Raw genomic sequence first — 21,550 nt, forward strand, 5'->3', positions numbered from 1 at the left:
ATTGATCACTTTAAAAACAACAACAGAAAGATGTCATCAGAATAACTAAATAAATTTGGGAAGTTCTCTTTTTCTTTGAAGACACGATCTAATTGTGTTGAGAAGAACTTATGATTCTCTTCAACCACCAGCCATGAATGTGATAACAGGGGTGTTGTTGATTGCTAATAATGCTAAGGTTTTCATCCACTGTTCCTACCCAATGGTATGTTGAGTCTCCACACTGAACAAGAAGCACGAAGAAAAGTTGTTGATAGCCCAGACGCACGGGGTAAAATTGCCTGACCTTTGGTTCAGCCCATTAGGCAAATTGTCGGGCTCCAAATCGCCATGAAACCAGGCAATGGCCCAATATATGCCGCCAAAAATGAACCAGCTCACGAAAAAGCTGGTAGCAAAGAGCATCAAAGTCCATCGCCAAGGCATGTCCACTGCAGTCGTGAAGATATCCAATATGAACTTTCGCCTTTTCTTTGACACCTTTTTCAGCACTACGTTGCACTGTCCTCCTTTGGCTACGATTCTTTTGCGATCTTCTTTCAGTTTACTGACCATATCGTTGGTCATGATGGAATCCGTTCGTTTCCGAATATTCATCAGGGATGCTTCCAAGTCAATTCCTTCCAAGGAGCCGTTGGGACAATGGTCAAAGTTCTTGCGGAAAAGGGAACTCATTGACTTCCTGGTGGACTGCTCCACTTGGTCTGCCGTACCCGATGAGATTCGGTCCACCTCTTGCTCTTTCAAGTAGTTTAGCAAAGGTATGTTGGTCGTGAATTGGTTGTCGTCCACTTCCAATTGAATGGGTTCCAATTGGCCTTGCTTGTTTTGCACGGTAATGTAGCAGATTCGTTTGGCTTTCTCCGCCTGATCATCACTGCTGAGATCATCATCGGAGCTGGAGCTCTCTCCGGGAAGGATCAGCTCCGGGTTGATGCCCACCTGATGAGGGTTAAATTCCATGTTGAAGTAGTGATGTCGACAGCTCATCAGTTCCATTCGGAGTGAGGGACGCTTGAATCCTCTGTTTGACGTCTGGATTAGGCTTGCCGGAGAGTTGGACTTCATAAAGTTGATGTCAGTGCTTGTGGAAATGCCGCTAGTGATACTACTGCCGCAACTCGCACAACAGGAGCTACTGCTACTAATAAGTGGGGTAGCACCCAAGAGCCTCACATCTCCACTGCTCATCTTCCTGGGCCCAACTTCTCTCTCATGTTGAGCGCGAACAGCACGCAAATCGCCTTAAGCATGTATTGGACTACTTTTTGTTAAGGCATTTTACGAACGAATTTTGCATGGATGGATGATGGTCAACACGGGAAGTGCAATGACGATTGTGCATGGATTTACATTGGATAGTCCAGTTCAATCCAAGCTTGTGCTAAGTACATCAAACACTTGAGTGTTGTGGGGCATCATCCTCCGATACGCGTATTTGTTCACAGGAGTGCTGGCAGTCTCCTTGTTTCCGTCACTTACACTTTGTTCATTGCTTCAGTCACATCTTTTTATTCAAATTCAATCTCTTTTTAAACAAGATGATTGATGAACATTTGACGGTTCAGCTTTGGAAAAGATTCTCCCTCCATTCATGGGCAAATTTCGACTTGAGGGTCACAAATTCGAGCATCATTTTTTTTTTACTCCAAAACTAAAAGCACTAATATGTTGGGTTCGTTTCACTGTGATGAAAATTGATATGTTTCAGGTGTGTTCTTAGCACTTCGTTGGTCCGACTGTTCACTAATATGCTCTGCTACTATCTATCTATAGTAAGCTTAGGAATATAACATACCAGCTGAACGATCAAATGTATGAGGGTATTCCTTTTTCTTGCCTTGCTTTCTTACTTGTTCCATAAGACCCTCTTGTCCAGATGTGCAAGGAAGGTCATTTTAGACCGTATTGTCTAACTTCAGAGCTCTATAGTGTATGTGTAGTTCAACTAAAAAATAATTTTGCTCATTAATAGATCATGAAAGTATTTTAAAACGGTTGTAGAAATGTAGAGCTGGTCTACCGGTAACAATTCATTAATTAACAATCAATTCGCCAAAGAAATTAGTCAAACCGCATAAAACGAGTTGACATCTTAATGTCGAATTCGGAGCGATGGGCTATTCAAAAAATCATGCAATAAATCCGTTGAATCGGTTAACAAAAGTTGATTTTCCGAGCTTTTAATTTAAGTTTGAAATGTTTAAAAACGTCTCATTTCTGCGGGGTATCCTGACTCTTTTTTAGGTTCTCATCAGAGCTTGGTAAAGGACGTTTTCTTCTTCGAAAAAACAATATGAAGAAAAAAGTTTGGCCCCTTGATTTTGGGCTTTGTTGTCGCATCTTGTAGTAGAAGCTAAATGAATTTTCAATATTTGGAAGAGATGTGTTATAAAGTTCAAACAAAAGAAATTTTGGGTGTAGCTTTGCCACGGCTCAACATCCAAATTCTGTTTACCTGAACAAGTCGGAAATAATTGACGCATTTTATCTATGCATGTTTTAGATTGGTTGGCCATCCTGGTTTTATGCTTTTTTGTGTCATTGTATCAAGTAACCCGGTTAATTTTTTTTACTTTGTGCTTTGAGAGTCATTTCTTATCATCTTCTGATAAGAAGTTATTGAAGTATTTCCCTTCATAAATATTTTTAAAGCTTAACCGTCTTAAGGGAAACCATTTATTGAATATTTAGAAACCTTTAATGGCCAGAGATTTTGGCCCCTACTAATCTCAAAATGTGCCTCCTATGTGTAAAGAAGAAGAATGTGGGCAATATTTGTCTGTGTAAAATTTTGTGAATGTTAATAATAGATTAAACGTTGAATTGTCCCTACTTTTTAGCACAAGTTGAGATGTTTTGCCAAAAACGCTGAAACATTTTCGACCACTGGCACTTGGTTCATCTCATTAGGACTATGTTGCACCTATTGCATGCTTTTTTTTAATCTACTTACTTTTGTTTCGATTAGCAATTCCATCTAGAGCGCGTTACTAAAATTAGTGGACTAACACCGCACATCTGAATAAACAAATATCCAAATCAGCCACGTTGATTGTCTCTACGTCCGCCCAAACCCGCTAATAAGGAAATGGTTGACAAAGGTATTCTTGGGGGAACGGCGTGGAAGGACGACGAGAAAAAATGCATAAATCGTAACAAATATTGAGAGTATGTGCACAGTAACTTTACGAAGAAATGGAGACTCATTTGCGTTAAGATTATGCAAATTTGTCAAATTTACATAAAACATCGAGTTTCAAGTTGACGAAAATGATGACTCAAGACAGCGACTCGACCTCTCCATAAATTTGCCAGCCTGATTATCAGGGTGTAGTATGTATTTCCAACGGCAGGTAAAAAATTCGCAACATTTTTTGACGAGTTATTCGCGAAAAAAGCTTCAATCGAGCAGATCTTGAGTTGCATGTCTTGGAACCTGAAATTGGTCTCAACCAATTTTTGATGGGATTACAAGACAGTGCTCAATTGCGGACAACACGATAGTATAAATTGAAGGCCGGGGCAAGTAACAGAATCACTGCCAAGGATATAATTTTTCATAGACCTAGATTATGAATTGACAAAATGCAAAATGATCTGAACCAAGATATGTCGGAATGTAAAAAAAATACTGAATAAAGGAACCAACGTTTTGTGCTCTCATTCCGAGAGATCTGGATACAATTTGTTTGGTTCTTGGTTGGCCGTCACATCCAAGAGGGAAATGTCCATATCTAAAGCAACCACTCCATAATCCTTGAAAAGGTATTCGTAGCCCCAAGGCATGTGATGGTTGAACATGGCCCCACGAAGTCGCAAGCGATTCGACAGAGGTTTGGTTTCGGTTAGCTTCCTGGTGATGACATCGTTTTCCTTTCGCTTGAACATGTACACTTGTTGGGCTGGATGTTCCAATTGAAGGATTCCAGCATCTTGAACAGAATCCACGGCCGTTTTGACAGCAAACCATTTGCTGTTCTCGTCCAGAATGGTGGTAGTCTTATTTGAACCGGTTTTGTTTTCGTAGTCATCTTCATCGAATTCGTCATCATCTTTGATGTTGTCTCCTTGCACGGTGGGAATGGGTTTCCAAAGCATTTTGATAATGTCGCGTCGTCGAAGCCGTAGATAATTGACGGCTCGAATTTGCATGAACAGTTTGGTGACAGTGGCCGCGGAGGCCGAGGCCAAACCATCGTTATTGTACACTACAGAGAAGATATTGGGACACGTGTAACCCGGGCGATCTGACTTGAATACTGGAGGAGCTCCAAAGTTGATGCAACGGATTGGAACTCCTTCCGGAAGCTCGGAAGCCGGTTCACCCTCCAGAAGATCCATGGCCAATAACTGACAGAGACCAGCTCCCAAAGAGTAACCCGTGACGACGATTGAATAATTAGGATGAGCTTCCAAAGCCTCTTTTAGCTTTGGAAGCACTTTGCTGATTATATTCTTGGCACCAATGACAAACCCCAAGTGGGCATGGCCATGCAGGAACTCGGTTGAGTCTGCATACAGATCCATAAATACGTCTTTCATTTTGGGTGCAGGGAACATCCTCGTTCCGCAAACCACAATCACGATCTGCTCCAACTGATGGACCAACATCATGGCGAAATCCGGACAATGACTATCGACATGAAAGCTGTCCGTGGCATGAGCAAATACGATGCTTTCCTTCTCTAGACCGGTTTGATACATTAAATTTTCGAACACTTGAGGATTGGGAATCAGTTCCCCTTCGGAGGTCTCATTCATATGGGCGGGCGCTTCGGCTAATTCGTCATTATCAACACTTCGCAGAGCCTCGGCTACTTTCATGGTGTAATGCCAGTAAAATCCGAACGTGTGGAGCAGTTTCTCCTCAATATCATTATCGTGGATGAATATGTGCTCGTCGTTATACCAACTCGAAGCATTGCTATCCTGGATTCGTTGAAGTTTGTACAAGAGTCCCACTGTGAGTAGCATGGGTCGCCATTTGTCATCGATCTCCTCTCCGGTGTCCGAATTGGCGTAGCACTCTTTCATTTCGTCGAGGGTGTCAATGACCTCGTCAATGTCCGGATATTTCTTCGTAATCACACCCATTAAGCCATCCTGCGAGATGCTCTCGTAGGCATCCACCACGGCTTTATAAGCCGAAGTGGCCTTCTGGAAGCAAGCCATCATAGTCCAAAAAGGATTCCACAAAGATCGGGTAATAAAGCCATGAAAAGTAGCCAAGCTCCTGCCATTCTTCCACTAGAATTTGATGTTAGTGGCACTACACATATTATACGCAGCCATGTACGGTTTGCTGCCCAATGAGTAAGAATTCCCAAACAGGGCGTGTTTATGACGTCTTCTCGACTTTGGAGAGGGTCAGAGGCAAGAGGCACTCTGATTTCGTCCAGATCCCGCCATTGGATAAGAAGATCCCCCAGTCCTGGGTTGCTACTATGTGTCTAGTCTGTACGTGTACAACTTCCTCCTCCACTGACTGACTGCTACAACTTCGCATTGTAATGCCATTGTTCTTGTACACTCGCGTACGTACAGTACATACAGATTCAGTTACTGGATGGAGACGGTACATGCTGTACAAAGGAGCTCAAAGAACATTCAGTACGTTTGCTCCGTCAGAGGGCAATCACAACTTGAACATATGGAATGAAACATTCAGGAGCTGGCTCGCTCTGGTGTGTCGACAGAGAAACATTCTTCACATGCCTAAAACCGTATTGACCAACATCCCTCCATGCTTTATCCAAAACGTTTGGGCATTATCTAGTAAACAAATGAAAATAGCATTGACTTGATCAGTTTCTACTACGTACTAGTCAGCTTCATAAGCTCCGAAGACATGTGTGTTCCTAGAAGAAGCGCTCAGGAATACATCAAGATGTTCCAATTGGAGCAAATCGATCCTAAAGTGGGTTATATGAGACCACAGTTAGAGAGTCCTTGGCCCATTACTAATGCCGAGCGACATCAAAGGCTCTGTTACAGTACGATTTACTACCTTCAAACACAAGGCCAATCGAATACGTTGCATCTGCTCAAATCTGACGAAGTGTTCTTTTATCATGATGGTGCGCCGTTGACAGTGGTATATCTGGATCAACACGTTCCGGGCAATCTCGTCAAACTTGTGCTTGGCCCCGATAATCGGCAATTGCGAGTGACAGCCGGCAGATACAGGTGCCAATATCTTGAGAGTCAGACTGCTGATGCTTTCACATTTTTTAGTGTCATTGTCTCACCCGGATTCGATCCAACGGACTCTTTGAATGGGAATGTCCAAGATCTCATAAGAACCTTTCCAGAAGCATCGGATTTTATTCAACAATTTACTTAGTTAATGATGTCTATAGATATCGATTGGAATGCTCTCTGCGACTATATGATCATCATCAAGTATCACGAGTACGTTTATATTAAATTCTACACGAATATCGGCCGACTTTATGGTCGCGCACGCGAACAACTGAGGAAGAACCATGTGTAACGGTATTTTTAAAGATCTTGGAACATCGCCATCTGCGATCTGGATATTCTGCACTTCTGTACAATCCTTTGGGTCATCCACTCCGACCTGCTCGCTTCGAATGAGCTGAATTTCCACTGATTTGATTGGTCTTGTACACGTGTCCACGCAAATCGTGCCTTGGACAGCACGTCCCATGGAACATTGAGTCGAGTCTAAACAGCCGCGGATGGAAAATTCGGGCACGTGTTTCATGAGCTTCCTCTTTGCATATTCCAGCTTGTCGGGAGTAATGTGAAACTGATACGGTTTCGTTTCCGAGACCTTGGACCATTCTGACTTGAGCTCGACGAAGATCTCTTTTTCTTCTCGGAAGGTCTGGGCCAAGATTCCACGATGAATCTCACACACCAAGATGTATTGAATGTCAATTCTCACGCCATGATAGGTCTCTAAAAGGGCTCGGCGATCCGCATTGGCTCGAATGGGGATCTGGAATTTCACCTCGTGCTTCCCTTGGGGCAATTTTCCCGGATTGAGGAGCATCTCCTCGAATGTGGTGAGCGACTGAATTTTCGAGGCGCCATTGCCAATGGCGGACTTGGCGGGAACGAAGGTCCTCAAGAACCCATTCAAGGTTAGGGACACCCCGTCATGTTTCAAATCTGTGGGGTTGTTCAAGCGCAAGGATCCTTGGATGGTCTCGCCCTCATGATATGTTCTGGAGGGCCTGTCGAAAATGATCTCGATCGGATTTGCTGATGCCATGAGAGAAGGATTTGTTCTGGATCACAGGTGCTTTCTACTTGTACTACTATAGTATACTAAGACACCTTTAGGTAACAAAAAGCCGGTGAAAGGGTCGTTGTCTTGTCTAACAGACTGTCAACTATTATCCGCCAGCTTCGTGAGAAACAAACTGGCTACACCAAAGTGAAGAGTCTTATCGCTCCTAACCACAGTTCCCTTCAGCACCTACAAAACTGATTCCTAATGGCAGTAAAAAAAATACTCCCCTCTCCAACTTGTCAGAGTGTCAGCTAAATGGCGTTTCATATTCCACAACCGGAATCCTAACGAAGATCGAGATTATTCATTGTACCTATTTACAATCTGCGTACTTTGCTAGGTTTTTTTTCAGATCCTTTCCCTTGAAAGTCTGAAGGTTACTTTCTACTGAAAGAAGCAAATGGGAGACCATGACATCAATCAGAGACGAATCATGACGATCCAGTCTTTTGCCACCCACTTTTTGTGGTGGATCTATCTGCTCGAGCCCTGTGGACTCATCGCTCATCACTGTGAAGTTGGTTCTCTTCACGAGAGATGGAGTGTCTCCAGCTGTGAAACATGAACCCAAAGTTGATATCGTACATAGGACTTGGTTAGGAAAAGCTTAATTGTTTTTCGCCTTTGTCAGTGCCATGATTTTGTTATAAAATGTAAGCTTCTTGAAGCCAAAACTAGACCATTAGGAGGTTTGAGATAACTTTTAAATCCTTTTTAGGATCTAGGGTTAGGTTGATCCAAAAAATAGGCACTTGGACAGTCCAACTAACACTTGAGTGGTCATTAATTGACATCTGTAACAGTACCTGAATTCCTCGCTTCGTTTTCACCCAACATCATAACGAGCCATTTGTTGACATGTGTGCGCACATACGTAGGTAAGTGGATCCGTGATTGAGAACAATAGTTCAGGACGATTCGCAAAAATCTGAACTTGTCAAACATGTTTGTACAAAAACAGCAATGAATGATGCTCTCCTTTCGCACTGAAAGCAGAAAGACGAGCGATTGCAGTGTTTATTTGTCCTGATGACGTTAAAAGTACAATATGAGCGTCGCCCACCATTAAAGAAGATGATAGCATTACATCGTTTGATGCCAAGTCCACGCAGACTGATATTCTGTTGTTTCATCGCACGAATCTCAGTGTCTTTTTACTCGTTCTTCTGGTGCGTCCGTGTAAGTAGATGTGATTTGCCGACATATCAATCACTATGGCCAGAAGCCAGCAGATTACTTTCCAGTTGTTCCCACCAACTCGTACAATGGACCAAGACAAAGAGTAGACAGGTGGATCGGACCAGAAGCGAACAACAAAACATTTCCGTCCAAGAGGTGTCCAAACAAGTTGTCCATTGTAGCACTAGAATGAACTACAGTAGCATCAGCAACGACAGGCTATTTGAAACCGATCATGTGACGGTCCAGACAAGAATGGATCCTAAGTGGGCCTTGTGCGGATTAGGAGGAATGTAAGAAGAGTGAAATGAATGTCGGCGAATACTAATCATTGTAAATATTTGTCTGATACCAATGCCAAAAAGACATAAGACGAGTGTGACGCCTTCCTTAACGATGCTTTTAGTCCGACTCAGATCCTTATCGTTCGGAAACCTTTTTTGACGTCAGCATTTCCCGATCGCTTAAGAGCATGCACTGGGGTGATATATTTTATTGTTCAGTATGACCATACTGTCCAGGTAGGTTCGCCCAAGGGACAGATTCGAACGTGAGGTGGGAAGAAACATTTCTCCGCACAAGGACGTTGGCCCAAAAAGTGGCCCAAAACTGCCTGGACGTACTTCCCTACTACTTATCATTATATCAGACATTTGACAGTTGTTGGGCCTGACAAAAGATTTCTTAACACCACCTTTGACCCTTTCCAGTTTTCCAAATCCCGCTAGCTGTTGTTCAGCCCGCATTCCCAGAATGTTCGGCTATTTTTTCTTATCTTGAAGGACTGACCCAAATTTCCCCAAACACCGGTAATTTCGTGGTTCATAGAAAAAAAGTGGCCGTAATTGATTATCGACAGATTCCAGGTAGCAGTTTCGTTCGTTTCTCGGCATTGACAGCTACTAATACTAGACACCGGGCATCCGAGTGTTCAACTACATTCTAGGTAGACATCACAATGATTCCTCTTAACCTCCCCACTGTCGGGACATCCATGTCAGCACCTACTAACTATTCATTTGTCTCTCTCGTAACTAGAGCAGGCAATGATTTTTTCGGATGATCAACTGCGTCCATGTCTACTTTATACATGTACTGTGCTCCTTCATGGGTTGATGTACAGAAGCCTGATGAGGCCACGGAGAATGGAGCAACATGTCTCGATTTGTACAAGAGGAGCCTGATTAATACCAAAAAAAACAAGCGGCTACTTCCCCTCATCGTCTGATTCGGCAAAATACCTTGCACTGCATGCTTGGATATGTCACATTCATCTGGCCTGGACAATCTCAAGCTTGACAACCTTTTCGAAAGATCCATGCTTTCCATAACAATTTTTCAACCATGAGTTTTCGAATGTTCGCAACGTTAGCCTCTTTATCGGATTTTACGTACCTCTTAAAACCATCCGCATATTGGTGAAAGTACTACCAATCAAGGTCCGACTTGGCTGCGTCACGTGTTAGGCTCAATTCTTGGAAGGCGAAACCCCAAAAGATGTACGTACTATACTGTACGGTTAGTTAGGTTATCGAAACTAGTAATCGTTGTCGATGGAAAAGCTGTCTCTTTCGTTCCTCTATTTCAGCCACGGATCAAAGCTTCTCCAACAAACTATTCGATACTAACACCTATCTTGAGGAATCTCAAGGGAGGTGTCACTCAATCAAGGGGAAAATACAGGCGCTTCTATTCCTACATTACGTCCGTTCGTCCGAACGTAGGTAGGTACGCACGTGGAGCAGAACAAGGGATTTTTGGCCTGTTCGAAGAAACCAAGTACAGTCGTAGTTTTCCTTTTCAGGGCTTGTTCCTTCTCATCCTCGGTCGAGTGATGACCGGTGAGGAATTCGAGCAAATTTGTGACTGGGACTGATGAATGAAACGAACACTTGGGATAGATATCGTGAGTCAACCTGAAAAAAAATAGGCTAGATCATCAATAATGGTCAATGCATAAAACTATGTACAATAGTGCCCCGTGTAGTGAACTCGTGGTTAAAATTTACGCTTCAGGACTAGTCAAATCGCAGTAATGTCTTTCGATAGCTACTTCTAGTTTGCGATGAAGCGGAAGCACACAAAACTCTATTTCGAACTTTGAACAATCTTCTTAATTAATGTGCTCTAAATCAATCTTTTTCAATCCATGCCTCCAGGCTTGATTTATCTAAAGTAGAGAAAGTTCAATATGATTGAAAACATGCTTCTCCAAACAAGTTAAAGAATGTTTGTCAGATTCTAAGAGGCATTTAAGTCTTTGTCCTGTCTAAGCTCATTCTAGCGATACGAGATAAGTAAACTGAAGAACCTTTCAACATGAAGATTCTCACAGACATGTTTCTGAAAATCTTTCCGTGAGCCAGTTTCCACACTAGTCTCGTACCCATTCAAAAAGATCATTGGCATGCTTGAAGGGAGTGATAATCAGTCTACCTACTCAGTGAATTGTGTGTAAATTCTGCGTTTTTTCGAGGGGAGAGAGAATCTTGCTCAAGTTTCTTCTTGAATTCAGCCATGGCAAAGACGCTTGAGGAATAATTGGGAGCGGTCATTGAATACCAATCTGGCAGGCCAATTTGGTTCTGAATTACAGGTTCTTCTTGGGATCTTTTCTGTCTATTTTTTCCTCATTGTATGTAGACTGCTTGTTAAACATTCTCAAGGGTGAATGATCTGGGAGGGCTAACAGAAGAAACGAGTCGTTCTTGAGTTGTTTCCTCGCTCTCATCTCCACCAGAGATTGCCGAGCAATAATCATCGGACAGCATCTATTGAACAAAGAACGGGGGCAAGATTCAAGTGAGTTTTATGCCCGTAATTAAGATAATTGAGAACGCCCATGTCTGCAGACAGAAGGAACTCTTGATGCTGCGAGTAAGAAGACCCTTGAGCATTTGTACTAGACTGCGGCCAATCTATCAATCCAATCTTGGGGTAGGTTTACGTCGGAAGAAAATGAGCTGCAATTAGTGCTTCGATTTGTTACTGGACCCAAAGGTAAGGGATAATTGAAGGAGTCCTATAACGTATTCCAATTAGAAAGAAATTATTCAGTTATCCAAACAAATGTCTTTTGTAGTTATGTGGGGCTCACCTGCATATGTACATTCTATATGAAAACGTGAAAACGATAAGGCTTTTTGGGAAACCGGATGATTTGTGTGATACAAAAATGACCCATGAAAACCCATCGGCTTGAGTTTGACCAATTTTGCCAGTTTTGCGTCCCAAGCAAAAGACCCAAACCAGTCAACCGGATTTTAGATGGTCAGACATCATGACTGGCATTGCCATAAAGAACAAATAACTTGGGACCTATAGCTGTTGTGGCTGTTTCATTCACTTACGTCAACAGTACACTTCAGCCCTAAGTATAAGAACAATATAAATAAGTCGCATCAGAATGAAGATCTTGTTTATCTATTTTGAACTAATCCCAGATTGGTTGAAAAGAATATTGAATTGTGCGTGTGCCCACGCAATTTTCGTTGACACTCAACTTCGAACTGTCGCTTACCAAAATCAACTTGTGACACCATGTCCGGATGTTTTTGAGGTCCCTAGACGGGAATTAAAAGAATCCACCATGGAATGCAAGGCAGATAACACGTGATCACTAATGTCCTTTTCGCATTCCCCCCTGATACGTAGTCACTGAAGGCTAACTGGTTTTTTATTAAGATACCAAATCACGAATGGTTCCTCTTTTCGTAACAATAGGAGATCAATCGATTTTCTTAACATGGAACAACCCAATTAAAGCAAATAAGTTATGGCAAAAGAAGAACTGTTCATTGTCAGTCTTTTGACTGTGGACTCGTGAGCAACAAGTCACATTTTGACCCTTTTTATTTCAGACATGGAGCCATTCATTCTTATAAAGCTAAAATAGAAATAGCGTCGAAAGATGAGAAGTGTTCGGTTTGAAATGTGATTCAATGGTCTGCATTTATTTTCTTCCCGAACCAACGATCATGATCTCGATTTTAGTGATACTTATCGTTTAATTATGTGGTCACAATTGGAATGAATCGGGCACTCCTCCAAGTGGTGAGAAGTTTATTGTAGTGCTGTGGGTTTGTTTTTATCTAGAACTCAAATCTGGTGTGTGTCTTTATCATGATCCTCAAATGGCCAGGAATGGTTGAGATAAGCAAAAATATCATTTTGAATTATGAGTCTCCGTGAAGTCGAATGGAAAGATGGGAGATGTTGGTTTGGTGCCGCTTTTGATTCCAAAGCACAGTGGTGTTCAAAACACTACTGATTAAGGGTTTGTTCAAATGCCAAGACTTATCGGCTTTATAGCTTTATACGTACTAGAACAAAAGAAAGAACCTTTGTTGAAAAAGAAATATTAGCTATAATAGTAGCTATGAGTAGTATAACGTATAACAATCCACTTAAAACATGTAAGAAGAACGTATTTTCAAAAACTTAAGTAATAGATGCTAAAAGTACCGTAAATTACGCATTCGATCGACGTTTCATCAACATCTTTTGACCAGACGTCTAGATTTTACTCTTCAAGTGTAGCATTTCAAAAATTAGATTTCATAATTGTAAAAAGTGCAATCAACCATGATCTTGAAAATTGGCAAAATTATTCCAAAGTGGAATGAGGAAGTGTCTAGTCTTCAGAATATAAAGATTGCGTACAGTAGCAAATTAAGAGAATTAAAGTGTAGCATCTCATTTTGGCACTGCAATTACATTTTTAGCAAGTGTGGCTTTAATATGTTAAAAATAGTATATCCATTTTTTTATTTCATGTCGTTTATAAGTTCTTAGCAACATTATTCACTTTTACCTTTCAAAGAAATCCACAAGTCAAAGAATGAAGGAAGATCATCACTTACCTCTACCTACCTGTCTTTGTATTATCTGTACCTCACCTCTTACCTTTTTTCATGTGCATTGAACCAATTCTAGTCATACTCATTGTGATATCACTTTCTAGTCAACTATTTCATTGCCTTTACCTTCTTGACATTTCTCTTGTTTTATTAACAAACCTTTGCATAATGTTTATACATCAGATTTTATTTTATAGTTATTTTTACGCCATGACATGACCAAGAGTCGCAATAAAGAATATATATTATATATACATTTATTTTTGTGCCATTGAGAAGTAAACCACATGACTTGACAATGACGAAAAGCCCAGTTAGGGTCGTTTTTCCAGTTATTATAGTACAACATGTAAAATTTAAACTGTATCTAAGTTATACCAGAAACGATGTTTATGGAATAACACTTTAATACATGACTAAGAGGAATATGCAGTACTTTACTGATCTGAACTGAACTGAACTGGTCTGCTTTCAAAGACGGTTGTTTTCTAAAAGTGGTTCCTTTTGTTTTTACGACAAAGAAACCCCAAGTAGAAAGACTTGGCATTTGAGCTAACACTAAGAATTTACAGCCACCGTGGAAGAACAAGAGATCATGATGTAATCCTTGGTTGTTCAGTTTTCAAATGCTCTAGGTAGCCTTCAAAAACTGTAAGAGTCATTGGCAACAATATCAAAAAAAATCTTACTCGTTAGTCTCATTGACTTTGTAGGCACAATCGAAGCACCCGACCGACTTCTGTATTTTGAAACCCAATATGTTACGGACGTATTCACTATAATAGTATTGGACAGTGGCCAGTTGTAGTAATATAATTGAATCCTGGCATGTGGACCCGTGTTGTTCTGACGAGCTCAAAAGCGCACCATGAAAGACAAATATGTCCAGGTAAAAATAACAGATGCAAATAATCGTAAATAATTGTTGACTTCTTTAGCTATCCACGAAGGACAAACGGCTCACCAATAGACGATCGAACCTACTGTCCGCTGAATTGAAGCTGGCTTTTCAGGTATTTTCACTTGCAAACTAATTGCACCTTCATAAAGATAAGGCTGTTCATGGACTCACTCCATTAAGGGTAGCGCACACAAAAGCCACCAAATTCCTAACCAGTAGGGTCCCAAGCGTGCACACTACCTACGTACGTAGTCCACAGACCCTGTTTACCGTGTACCGCGTGGATGAGTACTTATTTTTTAATCTCACATGGAAAGTGGTATTCAATTCTGGCCATTTGGTGCCAAAGCATAGGTTTCGGTGATGAATGAGCCCATGACAAGATTTATGTTCATCGTATTCAAAGGGAAAAGTGCTTTTAAGTTCTCCTTTCAATGGGCCAGACCTGACTTGGTCAAGATTGTGGCTGCTTCCACCAGGCATGCATACGTACGTAGTGCGTACCATTCGTACCCTACGTGGCATACGTAGTTTCGTACGTACATACGTACGTACGTAGTGAACTGCCACAAACAAGAACGACTCCAAAATCCGACGACCGACTTTGACAAACGAAAACCTACTTTGTTGCACCCGTACACAAGGCAGCTCAATGGTACTCCGATCTGAACACATTCTACATACGTATAGAAGCTTGAAGATCACACGCAGAAGGAAACGTCAACCCCCTGGGAGGAAATGGGATCTCATTTCTGAGCAGAGCAGATGTACTCCACCACAATGGGTCCCAAAACGGAGCCAGACATGGAAACGAAGATGTGGATCGCTTCAAAAATTCAGACCCGACACTGTTATTGAAGGCACAATATATAACGTTCGTAGTTGTTAGCCGATACAATTTGCCCTTTAAGATGTTATTTACTACATAAGTTCATTTTTAGGGTAGTAGGTTTTCCCATGATATGGCCCCTAATAATGAAGATTTTAGAATGTGAATGAAAATGAAGTTGACGCGTACAATCAGAACTTTAAATCTTTCCATGGATGCCCAGGCTTTTTTCAGTTTTGCTAAAGCAAAATTGAGCAAAGCGAACTTGAATTTGAGATAGCTGGAATGCAAATATAAGGAACATATTGTACATATGTGAGCTAACTTAAAGGGGCAACACGCAACAAGTGAAAAAGCTAGTTTTGAAGGAAACAACCGACGAAATTGATGAGCCAAAGGTTACTTGCCATATGTAATTGTATCACTTTAAGCCCTTTTGATTGTCCCCCTCCTTCCTCACGTTGCGAACAAACAAAAGGAAAAATACAAAAATACGCTCTTAAGATGCCTGACTTTAACAAGGTATTTTTCGTAGACCAATCTATTGCTAACCTATTCTAATACCATGAAAACACCACCCTCCCTTCTGAGAGACCTTTCAAATCTTATAAGGTTAAAATTACAGACTCTTTGTACATCCAAATAATAATAAACAGAGAGCTATATATGGCACCTATACTTGCAGCAGATCATCGAGTTTTCGCCATCATCTCTTTCCATTAAATCGTGCTAAAAAAGCCAATGGTAAATTTAGAAAAAAATATGCTTTTAAGGTTAGTCACGAAAAATTTGCGAAACTGCTTTTCCTGGCAATATTTAGTTGGAAACGATGATTGCCAAATTGTTAACGCATTGTCAATCATAGAGTATACAAGCTCGTATAAAAAAATGATTTACTTGTCATAATTGTGCGGAATTTTACCCATGGGGAATTCGAAACGTCTCTCAGAAGAGGTAATGCCTTATTCATTGTGTCACAGTGCTTGGGCAATAAATTATTTATTAAATAATCTCTTGATAAATTCATATATCTTACAGCGTATTCTCTCGTTTCTACGTTTGTTTGTCTGCACCTAGACGAAGCAGAGGGCGCTTCCTCCGCTCAATGAAAAGGACTATTAAAATGACTTTTAGTTGCAATACTTTCGATTGAATCTTAAAAACGAAAAGATGCGAATATTTGGCACGTGAGTTACTTGCTCGTCATTCTCGACACATTCATTGCCCTTTTATGAGTGTCATGTGCAAAATCTCCGTCCGTCATCGGTCTTCTCCGTGAATTCAATTTTCAACGACCAGGTACGAACTTTTGAAAGTAGCTTACAACAATCCAAAATGAGGTTAGAACAACATCTTTCCGCTTCAAAAAAATGTTCAAACAATATTTTTTTTTGTTCAGTCATATCTAGGCGATTCAGGCTTGCCTAGTTCGCTCTTCCTAGACATGTGCATCGCTAAATCGGTAGAATAAGTCAGCTGTCAAAAGAACCAAGTATGCTAGACACTCGACACTAGTATGTAACACTCAACTATGCTCTATGATTGCAATTAAGGTTAACGTCTTTTACTTTTCCAGACGATTCTTTGGTTGAGGAAAAACCTTTCCATCAAACCCCTCTCCTAAAACTGTTTCCCCTCCTAGAGTCCTGTTACATAGCGACTCAAGAATATATGGAAACATCTTCCCTGAAACAAGAAATCAAACATAAAATTATTATCTCCATGTCTCTTAGGGCCCCCAATTGAGCAATAACCAGCACCTAGCGTTATGGACAAATAATCTTCTACGTTGACCGTATCTACCAGATATTTATTGAGCATGTTACGGTAGGTTTTTGGTCGAAGAGCCGGTCAGTTCTTCGCAGGTTTGAGTGAGCTCTCATAGCTAATCTTGACATTGACAAAGCGTCAGAATAAATCTGTCGCTGTTTTTGATGGGCCTAGCCCTGGGCAGTGGGTTTTTAGACGTTCATAAAGACTTTGGTGCAGATCCGTATTTGGAAAATTGCTCAACTTAGCTTGGAAAAACGCTCATGTCGCAAGTAGGTAAATGCGACATGAAATGTGGCAAGGTACAGCATTCTCGGTTAGCATCTTAATTCTCGTGAAAACATATTTTTCCATAGTTTTGTTACTGATGGTAAAATATTATTGATTGCTTCCTCCTCTTTGTTCTTGTGTTTCAGCCCAAACAATTCACAATTACCTACACACCTAAAGCCAAACTAGCACAAAAGAACGCCATCTGATATTGACAAAATGTATTTCATAATTCAAACAAACAAAGCTGAATTGGTCTTCTTTGAAAGGGGGAGGGGGGAGTTCATCCCCGTTTAAAATATTACATAATCAAACCTAATAACATTTGGGGAGAGACGACACGATTTTCCGTGTTCAAATTTTCAGCCGAATGAAATTCATGCCCGGAAAATGTACGTCATAGTACGTGCACATTCCAGAACACCTAATGCATGAATAAGAACGATGTCCTCTAGTTTGTTTATTCGTTGAGAGTCCATAGCCAGGTACATGACTAGGTCAAATGAAGGGGCTCGAGCAAGGATGGGTGGTTGAGCAATGGGCATCGTGTGCCCACAAGAATGCTTCTTCATCATTCCGGCACAAACATTAGCCCTAATCGAGATTCAATGCCCAGGAATGCTGTCTCTCTGCCCCAACCATAAAGTGGTTTAAGGCAAGCGCACCTTTACTATTTTGAAATGAGTATCATGCCAGTCTGAGACACCCGGCATCTCATAAATACTAGGGGGCCTCTTCATTCGTTCCAAGTCGTGTTTATGTTTCACCCGGAAAATTGTGATTAATGTCAGATCGCTGCATTTGTAGCTGATCTTGCGCCTCATCCGAAATGCACGAAATGGGCCCAGTAGTACATGGTACATGACCGTACATCGTCTTCTTTTACTCGGAGAGACTGGGGAACATTGGGCATGAGGTACATTATGTACAAAGGCAGGGGCCTGATGGAAATTCACTCTGGCAGGCCCGACAAACGGACAAACAGACAGACAGACTGGCGGGTAGACTGGCGGGTAGACGGTCAAAGTTGGGTAATCGTGGTAGCCAAGTCAATCACTTTCGTGAGTACGTGCTCGTGCATAGTATGTGAATAGTTGGTTACGCAGGGTTCAACAAGGCGATCCTCAAATTACGAACTACTCGAGCAGACCTTCAATGGATGGAGCATCATGTAGTATTCGGCCGTCTACGTGTACCTACAATTGATGCTTTCAATTATGTGCCTGCTTGGCCTGTCTTGTCAAATATGATAAATAACTCTTCCAAAAATTAAATAAGGGGTCAATAGCATGCGAGGCATTAGAATAAGTGGATGGATGGCTGGATGGGTGGAAGGATGAATGAGTGGAAATAACCCAAGGAGATAGCGAACGATCATAGGAAACACGCATGGGATGAGTGTGTGGAATAAGAAGTAAAAGTGAAGACTCACCGGAGCATAGGAAAAGAAACGAGAGGAAGAAACCCATCAGACGTGGAGAAAGAAGAGGGTCCTGAAGAACGACCAGGGAGGAGTGGAAGGCACTTTTTGCATAAATTTCTTTGGACATCACATCAGGCAGGTTCGCTCGTGGGTATTCAATTACCATTTTCATTAGCCAATTTTCAATCGCATAAATTACCTCATAAATCATTGGTCGGTAGTTAAGTCATTTCGCAGTGTGAGCCGAAGCCGATATGAGATGCATAGCGAATGAAAAACAGTCATAAAGAGTGATATTCCCATACAGACCAGACCAAGCAGACCAGGCCATGCCCTCGACGTACCTATCGTAAGTACCAATCAGCGCTGTCATCACCGCTCAATGCGAATACAATAATAGTAATAATAATGATAATGATGATGATAATGACAATGATAATAATAGTAATGATAATCGTTATCACTTGAATACGAAAGGGTAGATGGCACATGTCCCGCAGTCTAACGATCTGACAATACACCACTTACAACATCTTCATCATTTCTCCTTGTAATACCCAATGCGGCCCTCCTCATGAAAAATTTGCATGAATATCGCGTCTTTTCTATCTTTATGTATCGAAACTACACATGAAGACCGTGAAAATCGAAACATTGTGAAAATAATTAATGAAAGGGACGGTGCACCAAAAGTGAAAACGCGGAACGGAGGTGTGGGGCCCCAACTTTTTCAGCAAACATATTTGCAAGGTCGTTGGCAATAACGAATTTAAGCAATTCCAGCCTCCATTAAAACTTTTTTGACAACAAGATGTACAAAAGTCCGACAAAAATTGCAAAGGAAATGATCGAAAGCGTAAAAAAAATCATAAGTAACTCTGAAGGCTCATCGTCATAATTGTTTTAGTTCACATCCAAATTAATAGAGGCATCATGCAGTTTGCGAAGGGTTGCAGAACAATGACTTCTGGTGTAGTATACAAGTGTTCATGCTTTTCAAGAGCAAGAAGTAAGTTCATAAGTATACTCCAACAAAGAATTTGAAGAAACTGTCTTGCACGTTGTTTTTTTCCTCTTAGCCCTTTTTTATCGAGTTCTTTAGTTCATTAGTTTCTTCATATACTTTACTTTGTTCACGGTTATTGAATGTATTCAAGATTCACACTTCACAAATAGTTTTGCTTTCAAAAACCATACAGGCTTTATTGCAAATGGGCTCGTTAAGCTTCAAGGTATGCCTTAATTTTAGATGCACAAAGGGGCACCGGAGGGCCTTAGGAGACAGCAATTGCTTCGATCTCATTTTCAAGCCTCTCTTCAGACTTATCCCACCTCTTTCAGTAGTATTTTTTACAAATCTATATACCGGACACGAATAACTCTTTGCTTGGTACAGTTGTGTCGCCATTAGGATATTGCAGCCTTCAAGTAGAAGTTTTAAAGGCTTCCATTCCTTTAGCTGGATGATTAACCAGAAGTAAATTATGATATCTGCACACGGTAGCAATGTGTCCCTAAGACATGGTGTTCAAGGCAGCCCTGATGGTGCTCTTCGATGAGCTGATTGAACTCTAGGACTTGCTGCAGACCACCCTCCCTACTCCCGTTGAGATTGAGAAGTCCAATGAATTCAGATCTGGCGAGCTGGGGGGCTAAAAGCTCTTGGGCCAAAATCCAAAGTTGCCGGATCTGAGTGTAAAATTATCCTCCAGCCAAGCCTGAGTCTTCTTCGGGGTGTGAGGAGTCGCTTCGTACAGTTGTTGGACAACATGGACATCTGTTCCATAGGTCCTAGTCACCCATGGCTTGACACGTTCTAAAATGGAGATACCGATGTCCGCGTTGATCTTCACTCCTTGAACAAAGATCAGGGGCATGGTCTTGTCATCTGACGCAATCAGGTCAAAGGCTATGATGCTGGCCGAGTGTTTGGTCCAGAAATGAACCACATCATCAGGTATGGGCGCAGATAGCAAGTGTCCGTCATTGATGCGTTTTTTTGCGATATTGACGTTTAACACTTTCTCGTTAGAGAACAAAATCACCGTGTTTGGTCATGGTTTGGGTTTGAAGAAGTTGATCTGGCCACATCTCTCAAGTCGTTTCAATATGGACTAGGACGAGGACTAACTGATTAACTGATGAACAAGGGCGACTCTCAATTTCACCCTGAGATCCCCAACAGCAATCCTCATTGCCTCATTGTTTTTTGCTCGCATTGTGCTCCTTGACCAGCTTCCGAACTGATCGAGGTGGATTTTCTCTGGATCTAGCCTTTGACTGTCCTTTCCGAGACCTTTAACCCCATGAGGCAAGGTCGGCCCACTCCATGATGTTGCTTGGCCATCGTCAGTGCCATCTAGGCGTTTTTTGACATTCTAGACCATAGCCTTTGACATCTTCAAGAACTTCATAATGTCAACATGACGTTGGCAGGCACGGAGGAGATCCGCAAGCTCTTGCCTTTTTGAGTCCATGTCCGATATCTGTTGGATTTTTCAAAGGTTCCTCTTGAAATTTGTTCACAAGACTCTTATTCATTGAAAATAGAGTAACAGTTGCCATAGCAGTCATATGGAACTATCTCTAACAGATATGTATGCTAAAATAGTGGTAGTTGCTGCATTTCTTTACGCGGATTTGTCTCAACCTGAAATACTGTAGCTCAAACACTTGATGTTGTTTTCAGAATTGCAGACCGGATAAACATAGGGAAAATCTTGAAGATGGACCGAATTAGACCATAATATGTCAACCCCAAAACAGACTCAAATGACATCAAGAATGCTGCAGCGTGTAATGCCAGTACCTCTATCAGTTTAATCGCCCATGATCTCGGCCTTCACAGGTACACCATATCTAAGCAAATCGAGATCGAGAAAATTGGTAGCAAAGAGACTTCTTTGTCTTGATATCATTATTAACGTCGAATTTTCTTGATTCGCTTGGAGATGACGGACCTGTGAAGGCCAAGGTCGTGAATGGTCGAGCTAATGGAGGTGATGGAATCGCTTGGTGAATCATTGTTGACGGCAATTGAGTCTGGTTTGGATGG

At 41.4% G+C, this 21,550-nt stretch overlaps 2 protein-coding genes across 2 annotated transcripts in view; both read right to left on the reverse strand.

Moving 5' to 3' along the window:
* LOC131880065 (ATP-sensitive inward rectifier potassium channel 12-like) overlaps positions 1-1,341 on the reverse strand; it is a 2,457-nt gene extending 1,116 nt beyond the window's left edge. The window contains exon 1 of the mRNA XM_059226568.1: positions 200-1,341. Coding sequence (XP_059082551.1) covers positions 200-1,191 — 992 coding nt within the window. The 5' untranslated portion in view covers positions 1,192-1,341. The remainder of the gene's footprint in view (positions 1-199) is intronic.
* A 4,487-nt stretch (positions 1,342-5,828) lies between these two features.
* On the reverse strand, positions 5,829-7,477 carry LOC131880066 (vacuolar protein sorting-associated protein 26C-like). Its single transcript, XM_059226569.1, has one exon. The coding sequence runs from the start codon at positions 7,241-7,243 to the stop codon at positions 6,347-6,349; it is 897 nt and encodes a 298-aa protein (XP_059082552.1). The 5' UTR covers positions 7,244-7,477; the 3' UTR covers positions 5,829-6,346.
* Positions 7,478-21,550: the final 14,073 nt, after the last annotated feature.

Source organism: Tigriopus californicus, chromosome 5 (genome assembly GCF_007210705.1).
Source record: "Tigriopus californicus strain San Diego chromosome 5, Tcal_SD_v2.1, whole genome shotgun sequence".
NCBI lineage: Eukaryota > Metazoa > Arthropoda > Copepoda > Harpacticoida > Harpacticidae > Tigriopus > Tigriopus californicus.